At 53.9% G+C, this 25881-nt stretch overlaps 1 protein-coding gene across 1 annotated transcript; it reads right to left on the minus strand.

Annotated features, from left to right (window-relative positions):
- Positions 1–2003: 2003 nt before the first annotated feature.
- Cdx1 (caudal type homeobox 1) lies at positions 2004–19422 on the minus strand. The gene is made up of 3 exons (XM_006985137.3): positions 18890–19422; positions 3646–3791; positions 2004–3143 (listed from the first exon to the last, which is right to left on the minus strand). Exons 1-3 carry the CDS (start codon positions 19338–19340, stop codon positions 2916–2918), a joined length of 825 nt encoding a protein of 274 aa, XP_006985199.3. The 5' UTR covers positions 19341–19422; the 3' UTR covers positions 2004–2915.
- Positions 19423–25881: the final 6459 nt, after the last annotated feature.

The following is a 25881-nucleotide window of genomic DNA, read 5'->3' on the forward strand; positions in this document are numbered from 1 at the left end:
TATTTGGAAGTGAAAGCCTGATACCAGAATTTATTTCTTGTTTGAACTTTTTGAACTTAAAAATGAGTTAAAATTACAAAGATTTTGGTTATGGATTTCTTCAAATTTGGAAGGCTAGTACCAATATTTATAATTTGAATTTTGGTACTTAAATGGAATGAACAATAGCGATTTCATTGCAATGGGACAATTTTGAGCTTACTTATAGTAATGACCTAGGAAGAGTTTTCTGGAATTGGGTTAAAAATGGAACTGTTTAAATGAAGAAATGTATTTCTACTTAGAATCAAGATGCAATTTTGTGTATGCATATATGCTTTATTAACTGGAGATTTATGAATTGTTTTGTGGAACTGTTTATGTAAAAATGAAATTACTTATTGAACAGGTTTTGTGTTACAAATGGAACTGTTTAAACAGAAAAGTTTGGGTTTTCTAACTAGGCTTGAGATTTTGCTTAAAAATTATAAAGAAAAGGAGGAGCAATGAGATTGAATTATGTTCGCAGAAACCTATTGATATTAATGCACCCTGGTTTTGTGGAGTTGAGGAAATGTTTAAGTTTGATGTGAATACATCGAAGTTTTTCCTATGTTCTGTTAACAAGAAAATTCAAATGGTTGAGTTAAAGTTGTAAGACGGAGAAAATTGTTAACTATATATAGCACCATATATGCTAATTCAAATGGTTCTGTTAAGAGTTTGCTTTGAGTTGTAAGATTGAGAGAATTGTGACTACGTATAGCAATATTTATGTTAACCTGTTAATGGTAATGATGAAGCTAAGGGATTCTTTAAGTTTGTAGTCACCGAGTTTTGGTTTAGAAAGGGCTTGAGGCAGCTAAGACTGCTGTAGTCACCTTGGACGTAATTCAAAAGAGAAATGCCATCTATATCATCCTCTCCTCCCATACTGGGAGGTGTAACAGCTATGGAGATTGCTGTAAGCCATTAATAGTTATTTTTTTATATATTAAGAAGGGGGGACCTGTGGGAGCCCGTTCTGGGGTTCCTCGTGGCTTTACCCAGCAGGTCCAAATAGAGGATGATCAGGACCACAGGCCTGAGTGCAGGTGTCTGAGATGGTCTGCACTTGGCTGTGCTGGGGGAGGAGGTCTTTTGCTCCACCCCTTGGCGTCTCTATAAAAACCCTGGACCAGAGACAGTCCGGGCCCGTTGGAATAGGTTCCAGGCCCTCTCGAGGCTATCCTTTATTTTCTATCTGTTTATCTCCGCAAGATTCTCCGCTATAAATACTTCTATCTAATATTTCCTGCTGCTCGCACTCAAGAAAACTCTGGGAAGCTGTGGGGGTGGTGGGTAAACGCCCCACAATGACCTAGCCACCTCCCAGAACAGTAAACAGAGGGGCAAGCAGCTGGCACCAGAGCCCTCTGGGCAGACAAGGTCCTGGGTAGCTGACTTCTGCCCACCTCTGGGAAGAAGGTGAGAACAGCCTTTCCTCCCAGAAGCTTGAAACGCACTCTAAGTTCCCACTGTTCCTGTTCCTTCCCTTCTGGACCTGACCATCCCATATAATTCTTAGTTCAAGCATCGCCTTCTCCAGGAAGCCTTCTAGGCCTCCTGATGAGCCCGGAGCCGGCTCTGCATTCCATCTCCACACACACTGGTGCCTGCCATGTCCAGAGCGGAAGTTCTGACTGGCCCTTACCTTCTTATGTTAACCGTACTATGCGTGTGGGACTCTTCCCCCTGGGCCAGGCACTTCTGGGGGCGGGGTGGGGGAGGCTGCATGCTTCCCATGCTTGGTACATAGAGTGCAATCTGAATGATAATGCTGAAAGAGAAGGCCGAACTGAAAGCGCCAGGAGGACAGGAAGACTGATGGGTAGAGTCTGGAGCCACTGCTCACACAGACTGGCATTCCTTCAGCCTCAGGCCTGCCTTGGCAGGGTCCTGTTTGATCGGCCATGTTTGAAAGGTGACTTTGTTGGAGGAATTACAGAATGGAAGGGAGACATACAATCATGAGGAAAGGATGATGGTGATTAAACTTTTTAAAAAATTCCTTTAATGCTATGTAGGATTTTTTTTTATAAACTGTTTAAAAAGGAAAAAAAACTTATTTCTGAACCTGCATCCAAGAGATTCCACTCTACTTAACCCCTGTCCAGCTGTGAGTTCCCCAGGGCCTGGGGGCTCCCTAGGTGTGATGGACTGCCTTGGGGAGGTGGGCATGGGCAGGTAGGTAGTGGACTCGGAGTCTATCCTGAGAAGCTTCTCTTCCACCCACAGGCCTTCCTGTAGTACTAGGGAGGGGACAAGTTCTATCTCAAGAGCAGTGACCAACTGCCCAACCTTTACCTCAGGCCTGGTCCTGATGGCTTTGTGACCACCTCCCGGCTTGGGGGGATGGGGACAGAGCTTGGGAGCATGGGGTGCTAGGGCAGGTGGAGATGAGACCGCAGGAGGAGACAAGTGGGACTGACATCATCCTGACGCTTCACATCTGAGTCTAGACCCATGGGTACCGTCGTCTCTCAACACTGACTCCTCTCCAGGGCCAGTCTGGTCCATGCAGCAGCCTCCCACCTCACTCTGGAGCCCCTGGAGGAGGAGGTGGAGCCTCAGCCTTGTCTTGACGGCTTGTGGAGCGAGCCCTCTGGATCCTGAGATCTCTTCAAGTAACTGAGACCTCTTCGCTGTGGCTCCCCATCACCCCATGGCCTAGGACACAGGAGCTGGAAGAAGTCTTTGTCCAGCAGGCTCATCACATGACCCAGCCAAGGGAGGCAGGGAGTTGGCAAGCGACTTGTCCTAGGTAGGCAATTTGTCCACAGTGACCCCAAAGGTCAGCAGCAGGGCTGGAACTCAGAACCGGCTTCTTGGGCTCCCGCAAAGCCAGGTGCCCAGCCTTCCAGTCCCTAGATCCCTGGGCCCCAGGCTGGAAGGGTCTAGGGCAGAAACTCCTCTTTGACAGGCACTGGGGAGGGGGTACCCAGAAGGCCTGCACTGGTGGAGCATAGACTACCCAGGGGTGGCCCTGATGGTGTGGGGTTGTCATCCAAGGGCAGGGGCAGCTGTGAGGGGGGCATCGGCGGCGGCGGCTGCTGCTGCTGCTGCTGCTTCTTCTTGTTGACTTTGCGCTCCTTGGCTCGACGGTTCTGGAACCAGATTTTTACCTGTGGGATTGATTGCACAGACTTTATGCAGCAAGCTGGGTCCGGGGAGGTGGTCTTCACGGTCCACTTCCTGCTCCAGCCTCCAGACCTCAGGGACTAAAACACGTTCTCCCGGTGCCCTAGACACCTTCCTCTGTAACCTCCTTCTTCCCCTTTCCGAGGCGCCATTACTCCAGAGCCCCTGTGGCCCGTGACTACCCCTTAGCACTTGGGTCTGAATAGCACCTCCTGCCCCCTGTAGCCTGTGTGTGTGTGTGTGTGTGTGTGTGTGTGTGTGTGTGTGTGTGTGTGTGTGTGTATGTGTACACACACGCGCATGCGCGCACGCATGTAGCCATGTTGGGCTTGGTTGCCAGAATGGCAGTGGTCCAGTGTGTGGTGCTGTGCCAGTCTTCAGGACACAGCCTCTCTGTCCACTTTTAGTGGGCCCTGTCTTTGCATGGCATCCTGAAAGCCCAACTCTGAGCCCTGCTACTTGGGCCAAGGCGGAGGACCCACGTACCTGCCGCTCTGTGAGCCCCAGGTTAACAGCCAACTCTGACTTGCGCCGGATGGTGATGTAGCGGCTGTAGTGAAACTCCTTTTCCAGCTCCAGGCGCTGGTGGTCTGTGTAGACCACACGGTACTTGTCCTTGGTCCGAGTCTTACCTGAGGAGCAGGAGGGGCAAGAGGGGTGGTGAGTGGCCCGGAATGCCCAGAGAGGCCCAGGAGTCCCCTGGCAGGGAGCTGATCGCTGGGATGCGACTCGAGGCTAGCTACATCAGCTGTGAAAAGTGAGGCTTCTGGAGATCCCCAGCCGTTCCCTCAGAAGGCCTCAGTGCTGTGTGGTAACAAACTCCCCAGGTGGTTTTGACTCAAGGGTCCCCAGAGCGTGAGTCTGAACATCGCTGTTATGAAGGGGACCCCTGGCTGGTGAGGGTGGCCTGGGGCTAAAGGGGTTGCCAGACACTCCTTCCTGATGCACAGGGAAGACAATAGTGGAAGAAAAACAGGATTTGGAAGTACCCTGAGCTTGGGGGGCTCCCCAGTTCTACCGACTGTTAGCCCAAAGACTGAAAGGCCCAGGGCTGCTGGTGGACCCTAGGGTCTGCTGGGTACCCAGAAGGACATTCAGGACACCAGGCTCTGCTCTAGGGTTGCACCAGGAGCCAGGGGCTGATCTACCTGAGCTGTCCACAGTCCTTCCTATGTGCAGGCCCAGAGATGCAGTGACTCAGCTCATTCCACTAAACAAACCAAGTCCCTGCCTCAAGCTACACACTGGGGTGGGCAGAGAGAAAAAAAATGAGAAGTCCGTGCTTGGATGCTCAGGGAAGGAGGCAGACAAAAAGAAAATAAAAATGGAAAGCACTGGCTTTGTTCACTGGCAATTATTTCGAGGAAAAGAAAGAAGACAGGGAGCCTAAGAATGAATGTGGCGGCAGTGGCAGGAAGGCGTGGGAATTTCAAACAGAGTGGTGCTGGCTGAGTAAGGGGGCCATGGTATTGACAGTCCACGGGTTGGGTCACTTGAATCTAGCAATTCTAGACCAGCCTGCGTGACATAGTGGGACCCTGTTAAAAAAAAAGAAAAGAAGAGAAAAAGTCAAACATTCAACACAATGGCTCTGGAACCTTAACTGAGAGAGAAAGAGCTTTCTAGAGAAACAGAATCTGGCGGAGTGAACACGGAGTGAACACGGAGTGCAAAGGCCTCGAGGTGGAGACATGTCTGAGGCTGAGTGAGGGAGCTGATGGGACAAGGAACAGAGAGGGGACCGGGCAGATGTCAGGGAAAGGGCTGAGGTTTCACTGTCTGGAATGGGAGCCACAGCAAGGCTCTAAGCGGAGGGGACATGTGGTCTGTTGCAGGCTTCCATGTTTTTCTGACGGCGGTGTGGAGAGCAGACTAAGGGCAGGAATAAGAGGGGGCAGGAAGGGACTGCCATGTCCCAGGACAAGAGGGCGGTGACTTGGCTTCTACGTGGTGACGCCTGGGCCAGGAACTGGGCTGAAAGACCGTCTGAGGTTATTAACATCAGGGCTGTCTGGGGAGAAGGTTACTCTGTGGGGCCTGGATGAGCACCAGCTTTCTCTGTAAGAAGCTGAACACATGGGTAAACTAGAAGGTGCATGCTGACGGCAGGCATGCACACACCAGGGCATGACCAATCCTAGGATAACCCTGGATCTCCCCTGCCGCCCACGTGCCCACAAACAGCCTGGCCTTTGCCACCCTGCTCTGGGCCTTGGCTCAGCCTGTCCCCCCATGCCCTTGCACTAAAGACCTGCATCTGGCCCGCCTCCGCCCATCCATCCCACACGACTTGGCAGGACAGCCCTGGGCTCTTCTCCAGCCAAGTGGTTCTGTGGGGGAATGGGAGACAACAGCTGTTCCTAGGCGGCTTCTCCCTGGCTTTTCTGCCGGAGCAGCGGAACCACACTGGCCACTTCCGTATGCGCTAAACTCACAGTAACGCCTGACAGCCGAGACACAGCACAGGACGGCCTGTAGTCCTGTGCCAGGCATGGTTAGAAGAGGGGCCAAGGGAGAGGCTGCTGAGGCTTTGGCTCTGGATGGGGCTCCCTCCTTGACCTAGAAAAGTCAATCTTGGCTCAGAAACAGCTCTGCCTGAGGCTATCACCCCCACGGCCTAGCTGGGCTCTGAACCCATAGCCCACTGGGATCACTAGCTGGAGCCAGAAGGAGTCCTGGGGATGCCCGTCCCCTGCCAGCTTCAGGTGAAGAGACCATGGTTTGAGGTAGTCATGTGGCAGCTGGAGGTCTAAAGAAGAGGCCCGTGAGTTCTTCCAGGCATGCCCGATTGCAGCTGTGGGTCACAGGTGTCCCACCATAGCTATGAACGCAGGCCTACACATGACCACTTGGATCACCACTTAATGAAATAATGTCAAAGGCTGGGTACTCCTGCTAGATCTAGTCCAATCTCCCTGCAGAGCCAGGGTCACAAGAGACAAGTGGGTACACATGTGCTAATGCCATGTCCTCTAGTCTAGAGTCTTCTCTGCTGCCTCCAACTCACAACTCCCCCTCTCACCATCTCTAGGTACCACTGAGCTGCCCAATATCCTAAGTGTTGGCAACAGAAACTCACAGAGCAGACCACGCCTCTGTGTCCATTCCCTGGAATGGAGGAGGGTCGGACCACGGCACGGGCAGACGGGAAAGCCTCGGACTGGGACTTTTAGATGCTAAGACTACTCCTAGCGATCTCCAAGAGGCGAGGCTGAGCAGCAGATGGGACTCTGCTTGCAGGAGCCCAGGCCCAGTCATGAAGGCAGCTGTTCTCTAAGTACCTCGCTCGCTCACCCTTCTCTGTCTCTCCCCACTCCCTGCCCCTGTCCCCTTGTGGTGAGCAGTAGGGACCCACAGCAGTCATTTACAGCTGGGAGCCGGAGCACAGATAGCTGCTCTCACCGAGGCCATCCCCCTGGTGATGATGTGAACCACCATCTCCAGATTGGGGACCAGACAGGGACAGGGTGTTGGGTGCACCACAGCACCCCTGTCCCTGCCAGGGTCAGTGGAACCCTAGTCCATAGCCCTGGAGAGGGGTTGATAGGATTAGGAACATACCAGCCAGCTTCTATCTAGCCCAGCTGCTTAAAGAGTACAGATTGATTGCTAAGAAAACATCCAACCATGATGAAACAACATGTTCGAGGCCCTGTATAGCCCAGAAACTCGGGACTCCTACACATTGTCCAGAGTGAGCACTCCTAGGCACCAACTAAGCATCACGTAGCCTGGTTTTACAGAGCTTTGGGTCATAAGTTCCACTCCTAGGAAATAACCTCACAGAGAACTGCCCACAGCAGTGAGTGTCACTAATAGCACAAGACTAAAACGATGTCCATGTCTGTGAGCAGGGATCTGGTGAACTAAGATACGGGATGCCATGGAGAGGAGCACTCAGCAACTGTTAAGACATGTGTAAGAGAGCAAGACATGGGATGCTATAGGAAAAGCCTGCTACCAGGCTGGGGAGATGGCTGGTGATGAGGACCTGAGTTCAGATCCCCAGAACCCACGTAAAAGCCAGTTATGGCGGCTCCCTCCCCTGTAATCCCACTTTTAGGGGTGGAGGGTGGAGACTAGAGAATCCCCGGGCAGGGGGGCTCACTGGCCAGTCAGTCTAGCTGAAATGGTGAGCTCCGGATTCAGTGAGAAACCCTGCTTCAAAAAATAAGATGGAGCCCAACCACAGAAGCTCCCTCCTCCAGGAAGGCAGCTGGAGGTGAGAAGCCGTAGAAAGGAGAGTGATTTTAGAGGGCTTCAAGTCTTACCGTGTCCGGATGGCCATTGCATTATCCGTGTGTGTGTGTGTGTGTGTGTGTGTGTGTGTGTGTGTGGAGGTTGACTCCAGGGCTTCAGCCATCATAGACAAGCATTCGACCCTGAGGACATGTTCCCTCAGCCCTTTTTGTACTTTTTAAACTTTGAGATAGAGTTTCTTAGGTGAACCCTGGATTCACTTTGTAGCCCAGGCAATTTTTGAAGTTGTAAATTCCTGCCTCAGCCCCTTGTAGGTAGGGTTATAGGCCTGCCTCACTACGCCTGGGTTTTTAATTTATATTTTATTTTAATTAATTAATTAATCTATTTATTTATTTATTTATTTTGTTTTTTTTTTTTCGAGACAGGATTTCTCTGTGTAGCTTTGCTCCTTTCCTGGATCTCGCTCTGTAGAACAGGCTGGCCTTGAACTCACAAAGATCCACCTGCCTCTGCCTCCCGAGTGCTGGGATTAAAGGCGTGTGCCACCACCGCCTGGCTGTTTATTTATTTTAAAGATAGGGTCTCTGGCCCAAGCTAGCCTTGAACCCATGATGCAGCTGAGGATGACTTTCAACTCCTTATCCTCCCGTCTCCACCTCCAAGTACTGGGATTACAGGTGCACCACAACATCTGGATTATGCAGCGCTGAGAACTGAACCCAGGGTTTTGTGCATGCTAAAACAGCACTCTATTGAGCTACGCGCCAGCCCAGCCCCTGGACTCTATTTTTTTTTAAAAATTAGCTTTATTTATTCTTTTTTTTTTTTTTTTTTTTTGGTTTTTCAAGACAGGGTTTCTCTATGTAGCTTTGCGCCTTTCCTGGGACTCACTTGGTAGCCCAGGCTGGCCTCGAACTCACAGAGATCCGCCTGCCTCTGCCTCCCGAGTGCTGGGATTAAAGGCGTGCGCCACCACCGCCGGCAGCTTTATTTATTCTGTGAGAATTTCATACACAAATAATGGATTTTGACCGTATCCACCCCTATTGCCCTCCTCCAGCTCCCTTGGGGGCTCTCTTCTTCCCAACTTCATCTGCCCCCCTCCCTGCTCTTCATCTTCCTTCCCCTCTAACCCAGAATCCACTTGGTGCTGTTTGCATGTGCATGGGGGGGGGGTCATCTGCCGGAGCACGGGCAACCTACCAGAGGCCACACCGAAGAAAAATGACCCTCCTTTCCCCAGCAGGCATCAAGTGCCAATGAATGGCTCCTCGGCCAGGGGTGGGGCCTGGTGAGCCCCTCCCCATCCTTGGCAACTGTATTTTCAGTGACAGCCAGGAGCCCTGGGTTCCAGTGGCAGGTCTGGACAGAACTCAAGCCTGTATCCTCCCTGTTAACCTTTTGTGCGCACCTGTGACCCCCCCACCCCACCCCCGGAACCCCGAGAGGAAGGGCAACGTGGTGCATAAGAGGAACAGGGCAGGGAGGAGGCCAAGGTGAATGATTTACAGATCTCTGGGACACGGGGTTAAGGGGGAAGTCCAGCCTCCGGGAACAGGTGTCTGATGAGGGGCCGGCCACTCCCAGACACAGAATGAGTAATTTCTGGGCAAGATGCCAGTGAGAATGGGGAAGGGGAGAGGATTTTCAGGGCCCAGCATGGTGGGAAGAGCCTCGGCTCACTCACCTACATGCCAGGCTCGCCCTCTGCTCTGGTTCTGTCCTATGCAGAATGTCTCATTCCTGTAGCACAGGCTGCCTCGGGAGGCATGAATGGGACGCCACATCTCCGAAGCATGAGCAGTTTAAGGTCCAGGGAAGCCACAGGCAGATGGCTCCCAGTGCCTGGCCCTTAACTTCAGTACTCCCAGTGAGCTGACCAGAAAATCCTGGTCCCCAAATTTGGAGTGGGTGGGGCTGACACGGGCTCCTGGGGTTTGGTGCTTGGCTAGCTCTCCAGGTGTTCCTGGTATGTGGTTGTTTGAACAAGCAGACCTGTAGGGATGTGCAGGCCGCCTACATGCCAGGGTGACTAGGGATCATCTCCCTACCTCTCTGGGTCCCGTATTTGTAATATGGAGATAACCATTAAGGACAGCCACCATTGCCATGGGCCAAGCAGTTTGTATATGTATGTGTCTGAACAGCCTGTGGGACAGTGTAACGTCTCTCCTTTTGTTGTCCTCTGCCCCAGACAGGGTTTCTCTGTGTAACAGGCCTGCCTGTCCTGGAACTCGATTTGTAGACCAGGCTGGCCTTGAACTCTCAGGAGATCTGCCTGCCTGTGCTTCCGGAGTGCTGGGATTAAAGGCGTGTGCCTCCACACCTGGCTATGTATCCCATTTTTACATTCAAGAAACAGGCTCAGTGAGGCTTATATACCAAATGGTGGGATTTGAGACAGTCCAGGACTGGGGAGATGGATGGTTCAGGGAAGGTGCTTACTGATGGCCTGAATTCCATACCTAGAGCCCACAAGGCCCAGATAAACAAATGTAATTAAACACGTTTAAAAAGCCAGGTCTATTTGTCCTCAGAAACATACTAGAGCCGGGCTTGGAGGCACAAACCTTTTTTCCCTTGAACTGGGAGGCAGGGGCAGGCGAATCTCTGGGTTCAAGGCCAGCCTGTTCTACAGAGTGAGTTCCAGGCCAGCCAGGGCTCCACAGAGAAATCCTGTCTCAAAACAAACAAACAAAAACAAAACAGAAAAGGAAAGGAAGGAAGGAAGGAAGGAAGGAAGGAAGGAAGGAAGGAAGGAAGGAAGGAAGGAAGGAAGGAAGGAAGGAAGGAAGGGGAGAAAGGGAGAGAAAGAGAGAGAGAGAGAGAGAGAGAGAGAGAGAGAGAGAGAGAGAGAGAGAGAGAGAGAGAGAGAGAGAGAGAGAAACACTCTAGAACCTATCACACAGTGGATGGTTTTTCACAGTCCTCTCTAGGTTTGAGACGCACGGGGTTTCACGTGGGATGAGGAGGGCTCCTTGTGCAATACCTGGGATATAGCAGGTACACACAGAGAGGGATAGAGTCCACTCTTTGCCAGTAGTGTTGGGGTACCCCCTGTAGGGATGCCAGGAAATGGGGCTGTGTCCTGCGTTTGTAAGGTCCCTTCCAACTTGAAAGCAGGAGGCTCCCAATGTTTGTTGATTCTTAGACTGTGTTTGTTATTATTGCTGAAAGAACTCTAAGGCTGATTTCCCAGTTTCGGAGTCTAGACACCAGGCCTGGCCAGCTGGAAGACAAGGACAGAGTTGTGGTGGCCTGTATTGGGGCCCTCATCCAGCCCAGGACAGACAAGGAGGACTTGGCTTCTGCTCCAAGACAGAGTGACTCCCAGAAAGTCAAGTGATCTCTGGGTCAGACTTGCTTCTAGGTTTGTGGCTCCTAGGGATGACTAAATGACTATCAAGCCTCAAGTCCAGCCCCAGACCTCTCTGATCTCTCACTGTGTGGGGTACCTCAAATGGCTATACATTAAGATGCCATCTGCACCCAGCATGTACACACACACACACACACACACACACACACACACACACACACACACAGGCAAACACATGTGTGTATGGGATTTTGTTAAAAATACCTATTGTTAGGTTCTACTCAGGTCTGGGTCTCCACTTCTCTATCATTTTGCTGGGGGTGGGGGAGAGTGTGGTACTGAGGACCAAGCCAGCTCTGCCTCTCAGCTACACCTCAGCCCTCTCACCTTTAACAAGCTCTGGCTGGAGTGTTTTTAAACAAGTCCCTCATCTGTGGGTTTCAGTCTCTCCTAATGAGGGGTGGGTATCAGCACCAAGGTATGGAACCCAGAACTTCATGTACGCTAGGGATGTGCTTTTCCACTGAACTATGACTCCCAGACTACAGGTTCTCAAGTTCTGGACAATTCACCGGGTAGTGGGTGAGCAGTGAGGGGGTAGTACTCACCCACCACCCATTACATGTACAGAGAGGGCACACCCACACACCCTCCAGCCCGGTAGAGCAGGGGGCAATCGCCTGCCTGCCTAAGTCTGTGGCGCCTGCTGGAGGATGCTTAGGGAAAGGAAGACATTGGTTCCCTCTTCAAGATGGAGATGAGAGAACAAGCCCAGAAAGGTCACTGGGTCATGTGACGAGGACAGCCGCAGAGCCAAGGAACGGAAAAGAAGGAAAGAAAGACAGAGGGGGTTCAAAGGTATTGGGAGGAGCAGCTTCCCTGGCAGCCCAGGCACCTGGGCACCATCAGCCAAGGCTTTTCCCAGGCCCCGTGGAACACCGAAGAACAGGTTTCGGCTGGGGTGACTTGTGCTAACTATGCCCCTGACTCTTGCTTGGAAGGATCCCCTTCTCCATTGTGTGCCTCCACATCCCCATCTACTAAGGAAGAGCTGGGCAGTGTTGCGTCCTTTAAAAAGAGACAAGACCAGGATGAGCATCTTTTGTATAGAAAAGATGTGTGAGGAGAAAGAATTCCAAGTACGCTGAGCATACACATAACTCTAAGACAAGATTAACATAAGAGGATTGGGGGAAAGTGACAGGTATGAGCATCCCTGTGGTGGAGGCACTCTAAGGACCTAAACCTAGCACCAGGGCAGAGAGCTGGGAGGTGGCTCGGTCTACATCCTTAGTTGGAAGGACCACGGATTTCCTGGGTCCCCTCCCTGCCCAGCACACAGAATAAACGTGAAAGCTGTTTGTAAAGGTCAAAGGGCTATGGATCCAAAAAAGCAGAACTGAACTATTTGCAGAAGCGGATGCTGGCGGGCTCCCTTGGGGACGGGAGGAATGCTGCCTGATGGGAAGTCACATGTCAAAGAACACCCTGGAGTGCGGAGATCGGATTAGGCCATCAGCTGCCATGAAGTCTCAATTTGGCCTGTTTCCCTAACTGTCTCACCCGCAGCAGGGTCTCTGCTGCAGGAGCAGAAACCTTGGCCATCCTCAGGATAATGGAGGCCATTCTGGAGTCATGGGGCTTCCTGCTGAGCCCACAATTCACCCTTGAGGCTGAGGGGTAACTACAGACTATTACGTTATGGCTCCTCACTCAGGCCCTGGAGGGAGGATGAGGTTGGGTTAAGCAAAGCCAACTCTGAGGAAGCTTCATGAGGAAATCAGTAGCCTAGGGGAAGGTTCTCCTGAACCAGCCCTTCTTCCTAGTCAGAGTCGTCTATCACAGCTACGCCCTGCGGCTCTGAAGGCACCTGTGCATCGTTGACTACCATATCTTCCTCAAGGCCCACAGCCAGCCCTGGGTTTTGTGAGGCGGCAAAAAGGAACTGTGGAGTCTTGGGCTCAAGAGATGGCTCAGAAGTTGAGAGCATTGACTACTCCTCTCCAGGGCTGGGTTCGATTCCCAGCACCCACCCACATGGTGGCTCACAACCATGTGTAATTCTAGTGCCAGGGAATCTGGTTCCCTCTTCTGGTCTCCACGCACGTGGGTATAGACATAAACACAGGCAAAACATTCATACACATAAAATACGAGAATAATTTGTAAAACGTTTAGAGTAAGGTGGCCCTGAAAGTCTTCACCTGTTGGCCATGGGCTAGTGATATGTCCCCAGGTAATCCACTGGAGCCCTTTTGTTTTTAGTTTTCTTTGTCACATTAACCAGAGTTCAAGTGCTCAACTGCTGTATGTACTGTTGGCTGGCCGCTGGGGAGTCCAGACCTGGTGCATTTCCACAGAGACAGGAAATTCTATAGTTCTCTGCCCACCAGGGACCAGGAGCCAAGCTGCCTAGCTCACTAACTACACTGTTTACACTAGCTGCACCCATTCTCATCCTCCCAAAGTTATTCTACAAGGACCCTCAGTCCAGAGCGTCACTCCATCCCTTCAGCTGATGGCTCAGCCTCCACAGCAGCCCTTCCTGCCTGTGGCTACTGTGTCCTTCTCTTTGCTCAGCCTCAAGGCCAATCAAGAAGTCTACCACTCTAGGGTCAGTAATACTGCATTTGAAGAGGGTTGATTGAGCACACGCGCCGAGTGCCTGGGAGACACCAGCTCATTTCGTTCTGACTGTGCTAGGTGCTTAGCACTATTCTGGTCCCAGTTCTCATGGCAGGCATGTAAAAAGCAAGCGTGTCAATTAAGTGATGACCAACCACAAACAGGAATGCAGAGGGCCATGAATAAGGAACTCAGGGCTGAGCTAAGTTGGTTGGCAGGTGGACCTTCTTTACTTAGCCTTGGGGAGATCTCTTAGAGGGATGGCACATAGGCCAAGACCTGAAGGCTGGGAAAGAAGCTTCCATGCCACAAATGGGGAACAGTATGACGCAGAGAGAAAACCGCCTATGCAAAGACCTCAGACGAAGATCAGAGTGGGAAGCTGAATACCAGATGATCCCACCTTTGTTCCGCCATAGCCCCCCATCAGCCAACAGAGTCTTCAGCACAGAAGAGAATGCTGTTGCCTGCCTTCCTGGAAGGATGGGTGAAGGGGCAGGATGGATGAAGGGAGGGAAGGCATTAGCTGTGACTGGAGGACTAACAGAACCTCTGGCCGAGGGGTCTGGGTTTGATTTTCAGAGCCCAGGCAGGTCTGAGGATGTCAAGCACCAAGTGGCAAGCACTGCTTCTCCTCTCCACTCAAAGATGAACGGTGAGGGAGATGCAGAGGAAGGGTAGCAAAACATGGCGATGACCCTGACTCCAGATGTGATGGTAGCTTGTCCTGAGAGGCCTGTCCAGGGAGAGGATGTCCTTCACAAAAGCTGGTCCCTGATGCTACCAAAGCTGTCTGGATGCTCTAAGCACCAGATCTGCTGGGGGAAGGGGACACGTTCCACAACACAAAAAATCTCCAGCCACTTTCTAACTAGGTCATTCCCAGCTACATCTGAGAGCTGAGGTGTCAGGTGTGGTTTCTGCTGCAGGGAAAGCCAGCTTTAAAGACACAGTCTTCTTGCTCCCTCTTCCTCTCCCCCTCTCCTTCCCTCCCACCTCACCCAGCTCCTGCCTGCTGGCCTCTTTCTCCTCACCTGGATGGGCACTGGCTGGAAGGCATGCAGCAGAGGAGAGATCGTGGGCCAGAGAATGTTGCTTTGTTTGACGGCCCTTGGCAGGCTGTGCATCCTGGCTAGTACCGTATGCTGTCATACCCTAGTTGTGTGAGTTTGGCCAGGCCACAGGTCCTCTCTAAGCCTCTTCAATGTGATCTGTAAAATGTGTCCAATAATAGACCCTTTGCATAGCGACTTCATGATGAACCCCTACTACGTGCAAGCCAGGGCACGAGGGGGTTGATTAGGATTGGTCCTTGATGGGATTACAGATAGGAAATGGCAGAAACAAGCAATTTGACAGAAGTAGACATGATAGAGATCGCTAAAACAGGAGGCTGTCAGTAGGCTTATCACTGCCCTTCACTCCGAGTGCTGCACTTGGAGTGGGGAGAATCAAGAAGGGTTTCCTGGAGGAGGTGGCCTTGGAGAAGGCACAGCATTTGAACTGGTAAGGATGCAGGAGAGGCACGAGAGGGCAGGGCAGATAAAGGGCCCAGGATGGAGATGCAGAAAGTGTGAAGCTTAGGCCTGCTTGCATCTGCCAAGAAGTGGCACTGAGCATCAGCCATCCTCCCAATGCTGGGCTGTCCTTTACAAACACCGTGGGTTCAGGAAATTCTCCAAGTTAGGGGCTGGTGAAAAGGCTCAGAGGGTAAAAAAGCACGTGCTACTCAAGCCTGACAACCCGAGTTGGATTCCTAGAGCCTACGTAAAGGTGGAAGAGAACCGACTGTACACGGTTGTCCTCTGGACTCCGCATGTGTTGTGGCATACACCGCCTCCCCATGCTAATAAATGAAATTCTTGAGAGAAAGAAAGAGAGAGAGAAAAGAAATGATCCAAGTTTGTGCCTCTGGCTAGGTGGCATCGAAGAGAAATGCAATCCCAGAGGTAAGTCTCCCAAGCTTCGACTTCTAACAGTCTCCAAAAGGTTCCTGGGTTTCTAAGCAAACCACCAGGAGAGTGTCTTCAACAGTGAGTTAGGATCCGTTCTCAACAGGACTCTAGATGCCTCAGAGTCGGGGCATCCAGAAATGGGGTTGCTCTTGAGCAGCGATGGGCCCTAATAAGGGAGGTCTGGCAGGTGGGTGGAGCATGCATGAAAGAAAGGTCAGAGGTGAGAGGCCAGGTTGGTGGCCGTGGCTATGGAGTAAGGGACAGCATGGGGAGTGTTCATCCTTTTGTGTGTCTCATTTTCCCCCCGTCTGAAGCTGAGGGAGTTAGACAGGATCTAAAGCCCATCCCAACAACCCCATCATCGGGCAGACATATTCCAGCCCTGTAAATCAGTGTTCAGTCACAGCAGCCAGACTGGGCCTCTGGTGAAGGGCAATCATGACCTCCTGACAGAAAGACTCATATTTAAACAAATGTCAAGGCAGACAACGGAGGCCCTTGCAATCATTTGCACCCCGGCTTCAGGAGGGGCACGGCTCCCTCAGAACCAGCTAACACTCTAGGTATCACAGCCTAACTGAAGCCCGCCCCGCCCCCACTCCCATGTCCAGCACCCTTTCTTCGAATCAAACCAAATCAAATCACAGTCTGGCCTCGGCCACTCCCGCTGCGTAGTCAGGAGCACTGGACCAAGTGTGGGGAGGGCAGCCAACTTTCAACCACTAGCCTGAAATGCTGCCTGGACAGCCACGGGTCCAACCCGCAGGGAGGGACCCTAGGAACCTGTGGAAGCTGACTCTTTCCCCTCCCCTGGCCTCCTGATACGCCTCCTGCCCCTTCATCTTCCCGGTTCATCCGTCCAGCTGGATGCATTGAGCACATATTGGTGGCAGGCATGGAGCTGGTGCCCCCCCCCAACAATTTTGGGTCAGACAGCCATGGCTCCAGACCTTTTGGGGACAGAACATGCAAACATACATGGAAGTAGGAGAACAATGGAATTTGTCACGGTTTTAAAGGACACCCACTGAAGTCATCAAAAGGAGCTGAGGTGGGAAGTCTAATTTGGGAATCACAAAGGACCTCTCATTCAGCTATGGACTGAAGGTGAGCAGGAGCCAGGCATGCAAAGAGTCGGAAGGAAGGGAAAAGAAGGTCTGTACACAAGACCTGAAGCAAGACTTGGCGGGCCTGAGGATTGAAAGAGGGCTGGGTGCTGGAGTCCAGTGGCCAAGGGGAGTGGCCTGGGGTGAGGTCCAGAGGGGGGGGAGGGGGGCAAGCATGGGTGCTATAAGAGTCTCACAGACCCGAGGAAGGAGTGTGCTGTTCATCCTAAAGAGGATGGGAATCCACATAAAAAAAATTTAAACGGACTCATCTGTATCTGGAACATCCCTTAGAGCCTCTGGACCTCACTTTCCTCTTCAGTATATCTGCTCTTTAACTGCCCAATGCAGACATTCTAGAATGTCAGCAGCTCAGAAAGAAGGAAGAAAGGTGGCAGGCAGAAGACCCTGTGGCCAGTGTCGCTGGGCTCTGGAGGGTGGGGCACACAGTGAACGTCCCTCAGCTGTCCCAGACAACAACCTCATCACCGCACAAGAGCCCCCTCGGGAAACCCGTGCCTTCAGTGTGCCCAGAGGGAGAAACTGAGCCACAGAGCGGGAGGGGAAGGACTCTTCCCACGAGGAGAGTCTAGACTCCTCCCCCAGCTCCGACTGGGCCCTGTTTCTGGAGCATTAGTGAGAGTCCTGTGGCTTTGAGCAGACTGGAAGACCCAGACTCCAGCATCCTGAGTTGCTGAGGTCCTGAGAAGTCCCTTCCTGGAGACCCCAGAACCCAAGCCTGAAGTCCTGCCCTCTACTCTTAGAGCTAAGAGGAAAAACCCTGCTGCCTTTGGATATCCATGGCTCTATCTGCATGCAGGAAATGATCCATGAGTGACAGCTGTCGGAGAGTAGAGACACGAGGCTTGTGTGACCTCAATAGTAGACTCCATTCATTCACTACCTCATTCTGCCCGCTCTTTCCTGCTCACACTGCTTCACAATGGATGGCCTTGCTCCAAGGCTCCTACCTGAGGGGAACCTCCTCATCCCTCTCCAGAGCCACCTGACCAACAAGAAGCGGCTAGTGGAAGATTAGAAATGCGCCTTCCTTCTTAGACATCCATAGCAGACCCCAGGATGCTGAGAGGGCACTCTCCTATCACTCAGTGTGAAGCTCTTCCCTACACTCATGACCAAGGAAGGCTTCAGAGGGCCTCCACACACAAACACACCCACATCCGTCTACCAAAGGATGGAACGTGTTCTTCCCCATCAGCTTTTTCAACTTTTTTTTTTTTTGTAGCCTGAAGCAGGATACACACACACATATATCTCACCACGTTACCTTCCCTGGTTCCTTGTTTCATTGACCATAAAATGAGACCCAGAAAAGGTGACTCATCCAGGGAATCGGTTGTACAGAGGATTAGGAGACAGGTATGGTGTTCAGCATGCCCACCAGTTCCTGGCTGTGGCCTTGGGCGGGTATTGACCATCTTTGTACCACAGTTTCTTCCTCCTCCAAACACGTGGAAGACGGCACCCACAGCAACGTCTTATGAGAGTCCCCCAGTATTAGCTGCTATTACTCAAGGCACAGAAGTAAGGGGCCCCGCTTTGCCCTCCAAACATCCCTGGAGTCAGACCCGGCGGGTCTGTGTTCCCTGGGACTTCTAAGGAGTGTGGCTACATACAACCCCGGCCTGCAGCTACCGATCAGACCCTCCCAGCAGCTGCCCAGGGGCAGAGATGGGTGTGTGGGATAAGCGGAGGGAAGGAAGAGCTGGTAGAGGAAGTTCCAGGCCTGCTCCCAGCTGGGGGAAGGGAAGGAGAGGCCGCACATCAAAGAGGAGGCAGGCCAGCTTCCCGCCCTCAAGGCCAGGTGGCCTTTGTCAGGACAGGCCAAACACAATCTGGACAATGAGGGATCCTGCTCACTTCCCCGCCAACAGGAGTCACTACTGAGCTAACGCAAAGCCGGTGACATGACAAAGCGGGGTGGGCTGGGGTGGGGGGGACCCATAAAGGTCAGGCTGTCCCTCATTAAGCCGAGCCTTTGTCCAGCCCCCTCCCCTGCCTTTGAAGAGGGGTGGATCAGAGAGGCCTGCCCAGGGGCAGGAGCTTCACAGGCTAAGGAGCCAAAGAGCAGCCACCTTCCCAAATGCTCCTGCTGCCCCTCCCCCGGGGTCAAGAGTTCAGGGAGAGTCCTGGGGAGGCTAGGTAGAGACCCCTGGACCCAGGCAACCAAAGAGAGCTTGGTCCACCAAAGGACAGGATCCCGTCTCTTCCCTGTGGGAGAGGGAGCCAGTTGGTCCTGGAGAGGAAGTGACCTGCAGTTTTCCCCAGCTGTACGGAAGGATTCAGTTGGGCGACTCAAAGCTCTCCAAGCCCCCCAGATTAAAGAAGGGCGACACAACTGACTCCCCAGGGCAGGAGTGGCAGTGGGCCACACTCTTGGGAAGTCAGTCAGTCAAGGCCAGGGCAAGAGGTCAAAGAGAGGGCGGCCCGGGCCTCGCTCGCCGGGCACCTGCCAGGGCCAGGAACCCGTCTGGAGGCCCAGGCGGGAGAAGGGTCCTTACCGCTGCCACCGCCGCCTGCGGTCGCCACGCTGCGCCGCATCCATTCGTAGGGTGTCCGCCTCTGCGCTCCTGGCGAGGACGGTGCGCCCGGCGGGCCGAGGGACTGCGCCAGGAGGCCGGGCCCCGGCCCGGGAGGCGCGGGCACCGGGCTAAAGTCCGGAGGGGGCCCGAAGGCCAGCGGGGCCGGGCTGGCGGCGGGAGCCGCGGGACCCGGGCCATAGGCGGCTGCCCAGTCGTCCTTGGGCGCAGGGAAGGGCGCGGGCCAGGTCGGAGGGGGCGCGGGCGCCGGGGCGGGCTCCACGTGCGTGTAACCCGCGAAGTCGGGGTACTGCGGGGGTGCGGGCGCCGGGCCGGGGGCCGCGTAGGTCGGAGGGCCCAGGCCCAGGCTGGAGGGTCTGGCGGGGCCTGGGTACACGGGGGAGTCCTTGTCCAGCACATAGCCCACGTACATGGTGACCGCGGGGTCCCCCGCGCATGCTGGGCCCTGGAGCCGCCGCGCCGGCCGGCCGCCCCGACGACCGGCGACTGCTCACCTGGACCCGCGGCCGCCGCCGCGCCCGCCCCACCCCGGCCTTTTATAGCCGCGGGCCGTCCGCGGCCCCAGCCGGGCGGCTTTGCATTTCAAAGCGGGGGGAAGCCTCGGGGCCGCGAATCAAAGGGGGAAGCCCGTCGGGCGAGGGGGTTCAAAAGGAGACAAATTGCCGCCCTAAGCAGGAGGTGGATGGGCCTGGGGGGCTGGGGACCCAGAGGGCGCGGCCTGGGTTGAGGGTCCAGGCACGGCTTCATGTTCCGACTCCTCCTTCGGTGGTCGCGGGGACCGCCCCACCACCGGCCCCCGGGGTTACAGGTGGAGAAACTGGCTTGGAGGGGTAGGGGGGACCCTAGGCCAGCCTCACAGAGCGCACGGTGGTGCCGTGTGAGCCTGTGGGGCTGTCAGCGGCGACCACCAGCTTGAGGTGAGGGTGAGAGCAAGGCTGACTTCAAACGGGGGTTCCGTCTGTAAGGTAGAGGGCGTCTTCTGGGGAGGGGGGGGGCAAGGGTCACGACCCCTCGGGTCCCAGATGAAAGCTGTGGGAAATGTGCATATGCAGATAGCCAGTCTGCATGCTCCTGAGTGTTTCCCCTTGTTGGCTCCACCACGGAGAAATTTCTCAAAGGTGTGGGCGCGCGGGGTGGGGGTGGGGGTCTTCTGAGGACACCTTGGGAAACTTCACAAACTCTCCTTCCCTTCCCTTATTGTTCTTGTTGCCGAGATGCTTCAAATAAACACAAAAACAGAGGCGCATCACGAACCCACCACCATGCAGCCTCTGTAATTATCAGGTTTCTATCACCTTCCCCCCCTCCCCCACCTACTGCCTTTTTCTAAAGCATTTTAAAACAAATTTCCGGCTTCATGTCATTTTTACCCCTACACATGTCAGACGGCATTTCTAAAATACATGGACAAATTCCTGAGTATTTATTATCTAATGCAGTTTACATTCAGCGTACTCCAACTGATTGGGGGCGGAATGTGTCTTTGCAGTTGGCTCGATGAATCCTCATTGGTTAACGGACGCTGGCATTTTAAATGTCTGTGTGTTCTTTCCTACTCCGTCGAAGACAGGCAGACACTCCGCAGCTGCTGGAACAGGAGAGGGGATAGTTGAGACTATGGGGGTGGGGGTGGGGGGTCATGGCTGAGGAATTGGGGAAGGAGATGTCTCTGGGTCAGTAGATGAGGACCCCTCCACATGGCGCTCAGGGCCAGGGAGGGAACGGTGCAGAAGAATCCTCTGAGGTTTGACCTTCTCTCCCGTCCCAGCACCAGGAGATGGTACAGGATGTGTGTGGACCCTCAAAGCAAGGCAGAACCACGTCATAACTGTTCAGCTTTCTTTCTCTTTACAGGGCCAGTCAGCATCACCTCCAGGCCGGCAGGTGAGCCGCGGTCACACTGTAACTTGCTGGGGGACACAGTGCAAAATGAAAATACTGGGTCTGTTGTTCAGAAACGACCTGGAATTTCATGGTGGCGGGATTCATCCAGGCACGAGGGTCCTTGGAAGCTGAACCCTGGGTGACTGCACAGATGACCTGCCCGAGAAGGTGTCCCTGATCAGAATCACACTTACACACAGCAGTACGCCTAAACGGTGGTCCCCTTCCTGCTCAAGGGAACCTGCCCATTGAATGGATGGAAGCAGGGAGGCCCAGAGGGGAAATGGGCAAAACTCCAGTTCATGCTCCATAACGAGCCTGAGTGTAGACACAGTGGCACACACAGCTGTCTCCGCAGGGGAGGCCACCGTAGCCCCAGGTTAGAAGACACCTGGCGTCTGGGCTCCACTGAGAACCCAAGTCTGGGCTCCACTGAGAGCCCAACCAGGAGATAGAGAGACACAGGGGCAAAAGATGAAGCCCAGGAGGGTGGAATTTTTTCTCTCAGCTGGGCTGACTAGGGCTGCTCCTACTGTGGGAAGTGAAGGAAGGCCCGGGAGGGAGGGTGGGGACCTGGGGGTGGGGAAGCTGCAGGTATGGAGTCTGACCCACCTGGCCAGAAAGAGCAACCTGGCTCATTGTAGGTGAGCATGAAGGAGGGGTTACAGGGAGTGAGTGTCCCGCCAAGGGAGGTGTGCGAGGGATCGCTGGACATCTCCAGCGAGGGATCTCATTCCGGGGAGGGCCGAGGATTGGTGGCCTCTAACCAAGAGCATTCTAGTTCACACCCAGTCAAGAGGCTTTTCATTTGAGATTAGAGATTCATTTGTTCCTGCGTTCACCCATTTGCCAGGTACAGACGGACCTACACACCTGTGCTGGCACTATGCTCAGCATGGAACGAGGCCCCCCCTGCCTGAGGGTGCCTTCCAGGGCTGGGGGCCGGAAGTGAAGTCATGTTCGCAATGAAGCGGATGTTACGTCTTGGTTCTGGTCAGGAACAGGAGGCTAGAGGATCCCTGCAGAAGGGGGGTAGCACAGGGTCGGTCGGGGGTCCTGGTGAGTGGGGTACTGTAGTCCCAAGCGTCAGTATGAAGAGAGGCCCCGTGGACTCAGGGAAAGCATATATCCCCTAGAACTGATAACCCGGTCTTGAGTGAGGAGCAGGAGGCATTTGAGAGGCTCCCCCTAGCCCTCACACCTGGAGAGAGAAGCTGGACAGCGGTCCTGAGTGGCTGAGGCATAGCCAGCGTTTGGTAGAAGCTTTGAGGGAGGCCAGAGCAGCAGGGGACTGGAGCAGGGAAGAGAAGAGTCAGGGGACCCCAGGTGGACATCCCTCCCTCGGGCATTCCCGAGATGCACCGCCCTTCCTGAGTTCTCGCTGTCTCTCCCTGAGATGGCAGCCTGGTTTGCGACAGTGGCCCTCCTACTCCACTCACGGAGCAGGTGCTCAGGGGGAGGCCTTACGCCAAGCATACATCACTTCCCCCCATCCTCACCACAGCCCAGAGAAAGAGCGGCCATAGTTACCCCCGCTTTCTTTTTCAGATTAACATACGGATTCAGAGAGGTAAAGTCACCTTCCTGGGGTCACACAGAATGTCAATGACCTATCTGGCAGTTTTTTTTCTTCCCTCTAGAGATGGTTGACTGGTAAGCACAGAGAGTGACCCCGGATGAGTGTCTGCCTCCCCACCCCAAAGCTTGTTAGCTGGGTTGTGGGAGCCCACAAAGATCCCAACTTGTGCTTTGACTCAAGGTCAGAAAGGTCAGAGTTTACGTTGCTCTCCAAGGCTGCATAATAGGGCGCAAAGGCATGATTACCAGGTGTCTTATATGTCAAGGCCCTCATCACAAGATGCTTTGCCATGGGGCATGGTTCCCAGGTGTTTTTTTTAAAATAATTTATTTATTTTTATTTTATGTACATTGGTGCTTTCCCTGCATGTATGTATGTGTGAGGGTGTCAGGTCTCCTGGAACTGGAGTTACAGAGAGTTGTGAGCTGCTATGTGGGGTGCTGGGAATTGAACCCAGGTCCTTCTGGAAGAGCAGTGAGTGCTCTTAACTGCTGAGCCACCTCTCCAGCCCCTACCAGGTGTTTTGAAGGTTCTACACTTGGTTGTATGGTGTGGTGTCCTTTGATCTTGAAAAGGGTAGGTCTTTCGCCTCTCCCTTTGCTAGTGTATTAAAAAAGCCCATTAGAAATAAATTCGAAGCTGCTGGGTATTGACCCAGGGCCCTCCTGAAGTTATCATGTGTCTCTTCTCTCTCCGTCTCCGTCTATATTTCCTATCTAGCATTTCTCAACTCCTCACTCCCTCCTTCAAGGGACCCCTCTATAGGCCGGGGCTGAACCCCAACACTGGGCCCTGACACTGGATTTTGCTTAAACAAATTGCTGCTTCCTCTTCCTCCTCAGGCTTCTTCATGCAAAAGAGGCTCTAGGCGCCCCTCACCCTCACCCCTAGGTGGACCCCTTCGTCACATCATGGATGTGACTCCCTCAGTTCCATAACTAAAGCTATTGTAACCCTACTTAGGAGCTCCAATCTGAGACGGTAGCCCCCGTACCCCCAGCTGACCTGCCATCTGACCTTGCGCCCCTGGGACCCAGTCTCCCATGTGCCCACCAGGACTGGTAGCAGCAGATGGCAACACCACTGTGCGTGGCCCCTGCCTATCCTAAACCAGCCTCTTCCTTTGGACAGCCCCCCCCCTCTCTCTGGGTGTGGCTGTTTATTGATCCCCTCCTTCCTCCCTCTTCCCCGTGGAAGCTCTCACTCCAGGCTGCTCTCACACCAGGGCCTCATGGGGTGGGGTGCCCAGGAGGAAAGCCTCATAAAAATCTCACTGATAACTTGGTTTATGGCCCTGGAACAGAAAGGTTTGGGGCTCAGTTTCTCCTGGAAATGGTTTGCGTAAGAGAAACCGGTGGGCACCAGGGCCAGCGTCAGACCCGCCATGTTCCCAGCCCCAGCCCCTTGAACCCTTCTCTAGACAGCAGACCGAAGGCCAGCCAGGCTTCAGGCTTGCTCTGCGTCATTGGGCAGGTCAGTGATCCCTCCTTCACCTCAGGAGTAGGGGTGGCTGTCCACGTCTCGGGGGCAGAGGTGGACCTTGACGTGGGCTGTTAGGGTTCCCTGGATCATTTTTTTGCCTTTCAGAGGGCCCTGTCTGCCACCGCTCCTTCTGCCCCTCTAGAGGTGAGGTCGCCACCTGCTGTCACTCTGGAGCATTGCAAGAGGAATTATCCCTTACTGCCTAGGCTCTGGCGACAGAGGCCACCACTATTCTTCTGGGAAACAGAGGCAGCCAGCCTCCTTCCCCAGACACCAGGGACCAAAGGAGACACCAGAACCAGGGCCCAGGGCAAGCACAGAATGTCCTCATCAGAAGGAGTCCTGTGTCCAGCAATGTGCCAGGAATGAAAGGAGGCAAGGAGGCTCAGTGGTCAGAGCTCAGACAGAACCCAGAGGTTTCAACTCTGATTCACAGTTGCCCGAAAAGCTCCCCGGCAGCCCAGCCTAGCCTCAAACTCCACTCTGTACCTCAGCTACCTGGTCTCGTCCTTGCTTCAGCTGCGGTGGCTTTCTGGCCTCAGGATAAAAGCCAGGCTCCCGGAAGCCTTCAAGTCCTTCATCCTCCCCATCCTTTATATATCTCCTCCCCATCCTTACATATCGCAACATTACCATTTCTCTCCTCTGGTCGACCACTTCAACATCTTTCTGGCCTCAGAGATCCTGCAAAGGCTGTTCCCTTTGCTTCCTGTGGTTCCCATTTTTTTTGCTTCCTGTGTGGCCTTTCAACCTCAGGTCAGAATTGAAATACGTCTTCCCGAAGGAAGCTTCTGAGCCCCGAACAAGAACGCCCATCTGCCCAACCCAGGATGCTCTGTATCGCTTTTATTGTACCAACCACAAATGAGTAGTATTAACGTTGTTCCTTTGATGTTTGCCAGTGAGTGCTGAGGGATGGGGGGAGGGGCGCGTGCCTGCAGGTCACATAGTAGGTGCTCAGTGAACTTCCTTCACGTAGATGCATGATGGGAGAAACAGGGCAGCCTGAGAAGAAGAGTGAGAGCCCCACCCCCCGCCACCCCTGGAAGACCTGTTGCGTGCCTTCAAGCAGGTGCTGCCCCCCCCCCCCTTTCTGGACCTTAAGAGCCAGTGCTCCCATGAGGGAGAAACAATAGGGTCCTCAGGGGTCCTGTCCTGCTGCTGTTCTGTGTGTGGTAGGAGGATGCGCCACAGTGCGCTGTGGTCCTGGGGCATTGCGATGGCCAGGGTGGGGTTGGGAGGGGGGGGGTGGAGTGCTGGGGTAAGTGTGAATGGACATGTCTTGAACTCCAAATCTCCTGCCATCCTGGCCTGCTTCCCTAGCTACAGCCTGGCCCATGGAGAGAAGTCCCAAGAATCTCTGGAAGGTGACTCATGGCCCCCTGCTCCCCTCGCCTGCTCCAAGTGTCGCCATGCTGTGAGCTCGACTCTAAGCCTCTGGCTTTCCAGCTGCAGGTAGAGGATCTACCTATCTGCTCACGGTGTGTAGCCGGGAAAGATGCTAGGGTGAAGCCGAGGGTCCTGCCGCTCGGGCACCTCCCCCAGGGAGCCCTCCATCCTCTGGGCCTGGCCTTGTACTGAGGATGCCCTTCTGACACTGGAGATGACCGCGCTAAGGTCTGGGACGTGTGCTGCTTCCTCACACCCGAGGCCTGCCCCGGGAGCCTTCAGGGCAGCTCCAGGAGCGTGGGAGAGCCAGCTGTGGTGGCTGCTGGCCCTGCCTTGGGAGGGCTGAGCTGGTCCACGGGGACTTCTCCCATGGGGGCTCCCCTTCCGGGCCCTCAGCTCACACCACAGAGCGCTGCTTCCTGCTCTGATGGTGAGGGAGATGTTGGGGGTTACACAGAGTCCGGACCCTCTCTCCAAGGCAGAACGTGAGTGTAGAAGTTGAGATCAGGCCTTTGTTGCTGTTGCATCTCTGCCCACACTCCAGGATCATATGGCCTGCCATGAGACGCTTCAGTCATGACCCTCTACCTTGACTATAAATGAGTGGGCGGAGAGGCCT

This window comes from Peromyscus maniculatus, chromosome 19 (genome assembly GCF_049852395.1).
Source record: "Peromyscus maniculatus bairdii isolate BWxNUB_F1_BW_parent chromosome 19, HU_Pman_BW_mat_3.1, whole genome shotgun sequence".
Taxonomy (NCBI): domain Eukaryota; kingdom Metazoa; phylum Chordata; class Mammalia; order Rodentia; family Cricetidae; genus Peromyscus; species Peromyscus maniculatus.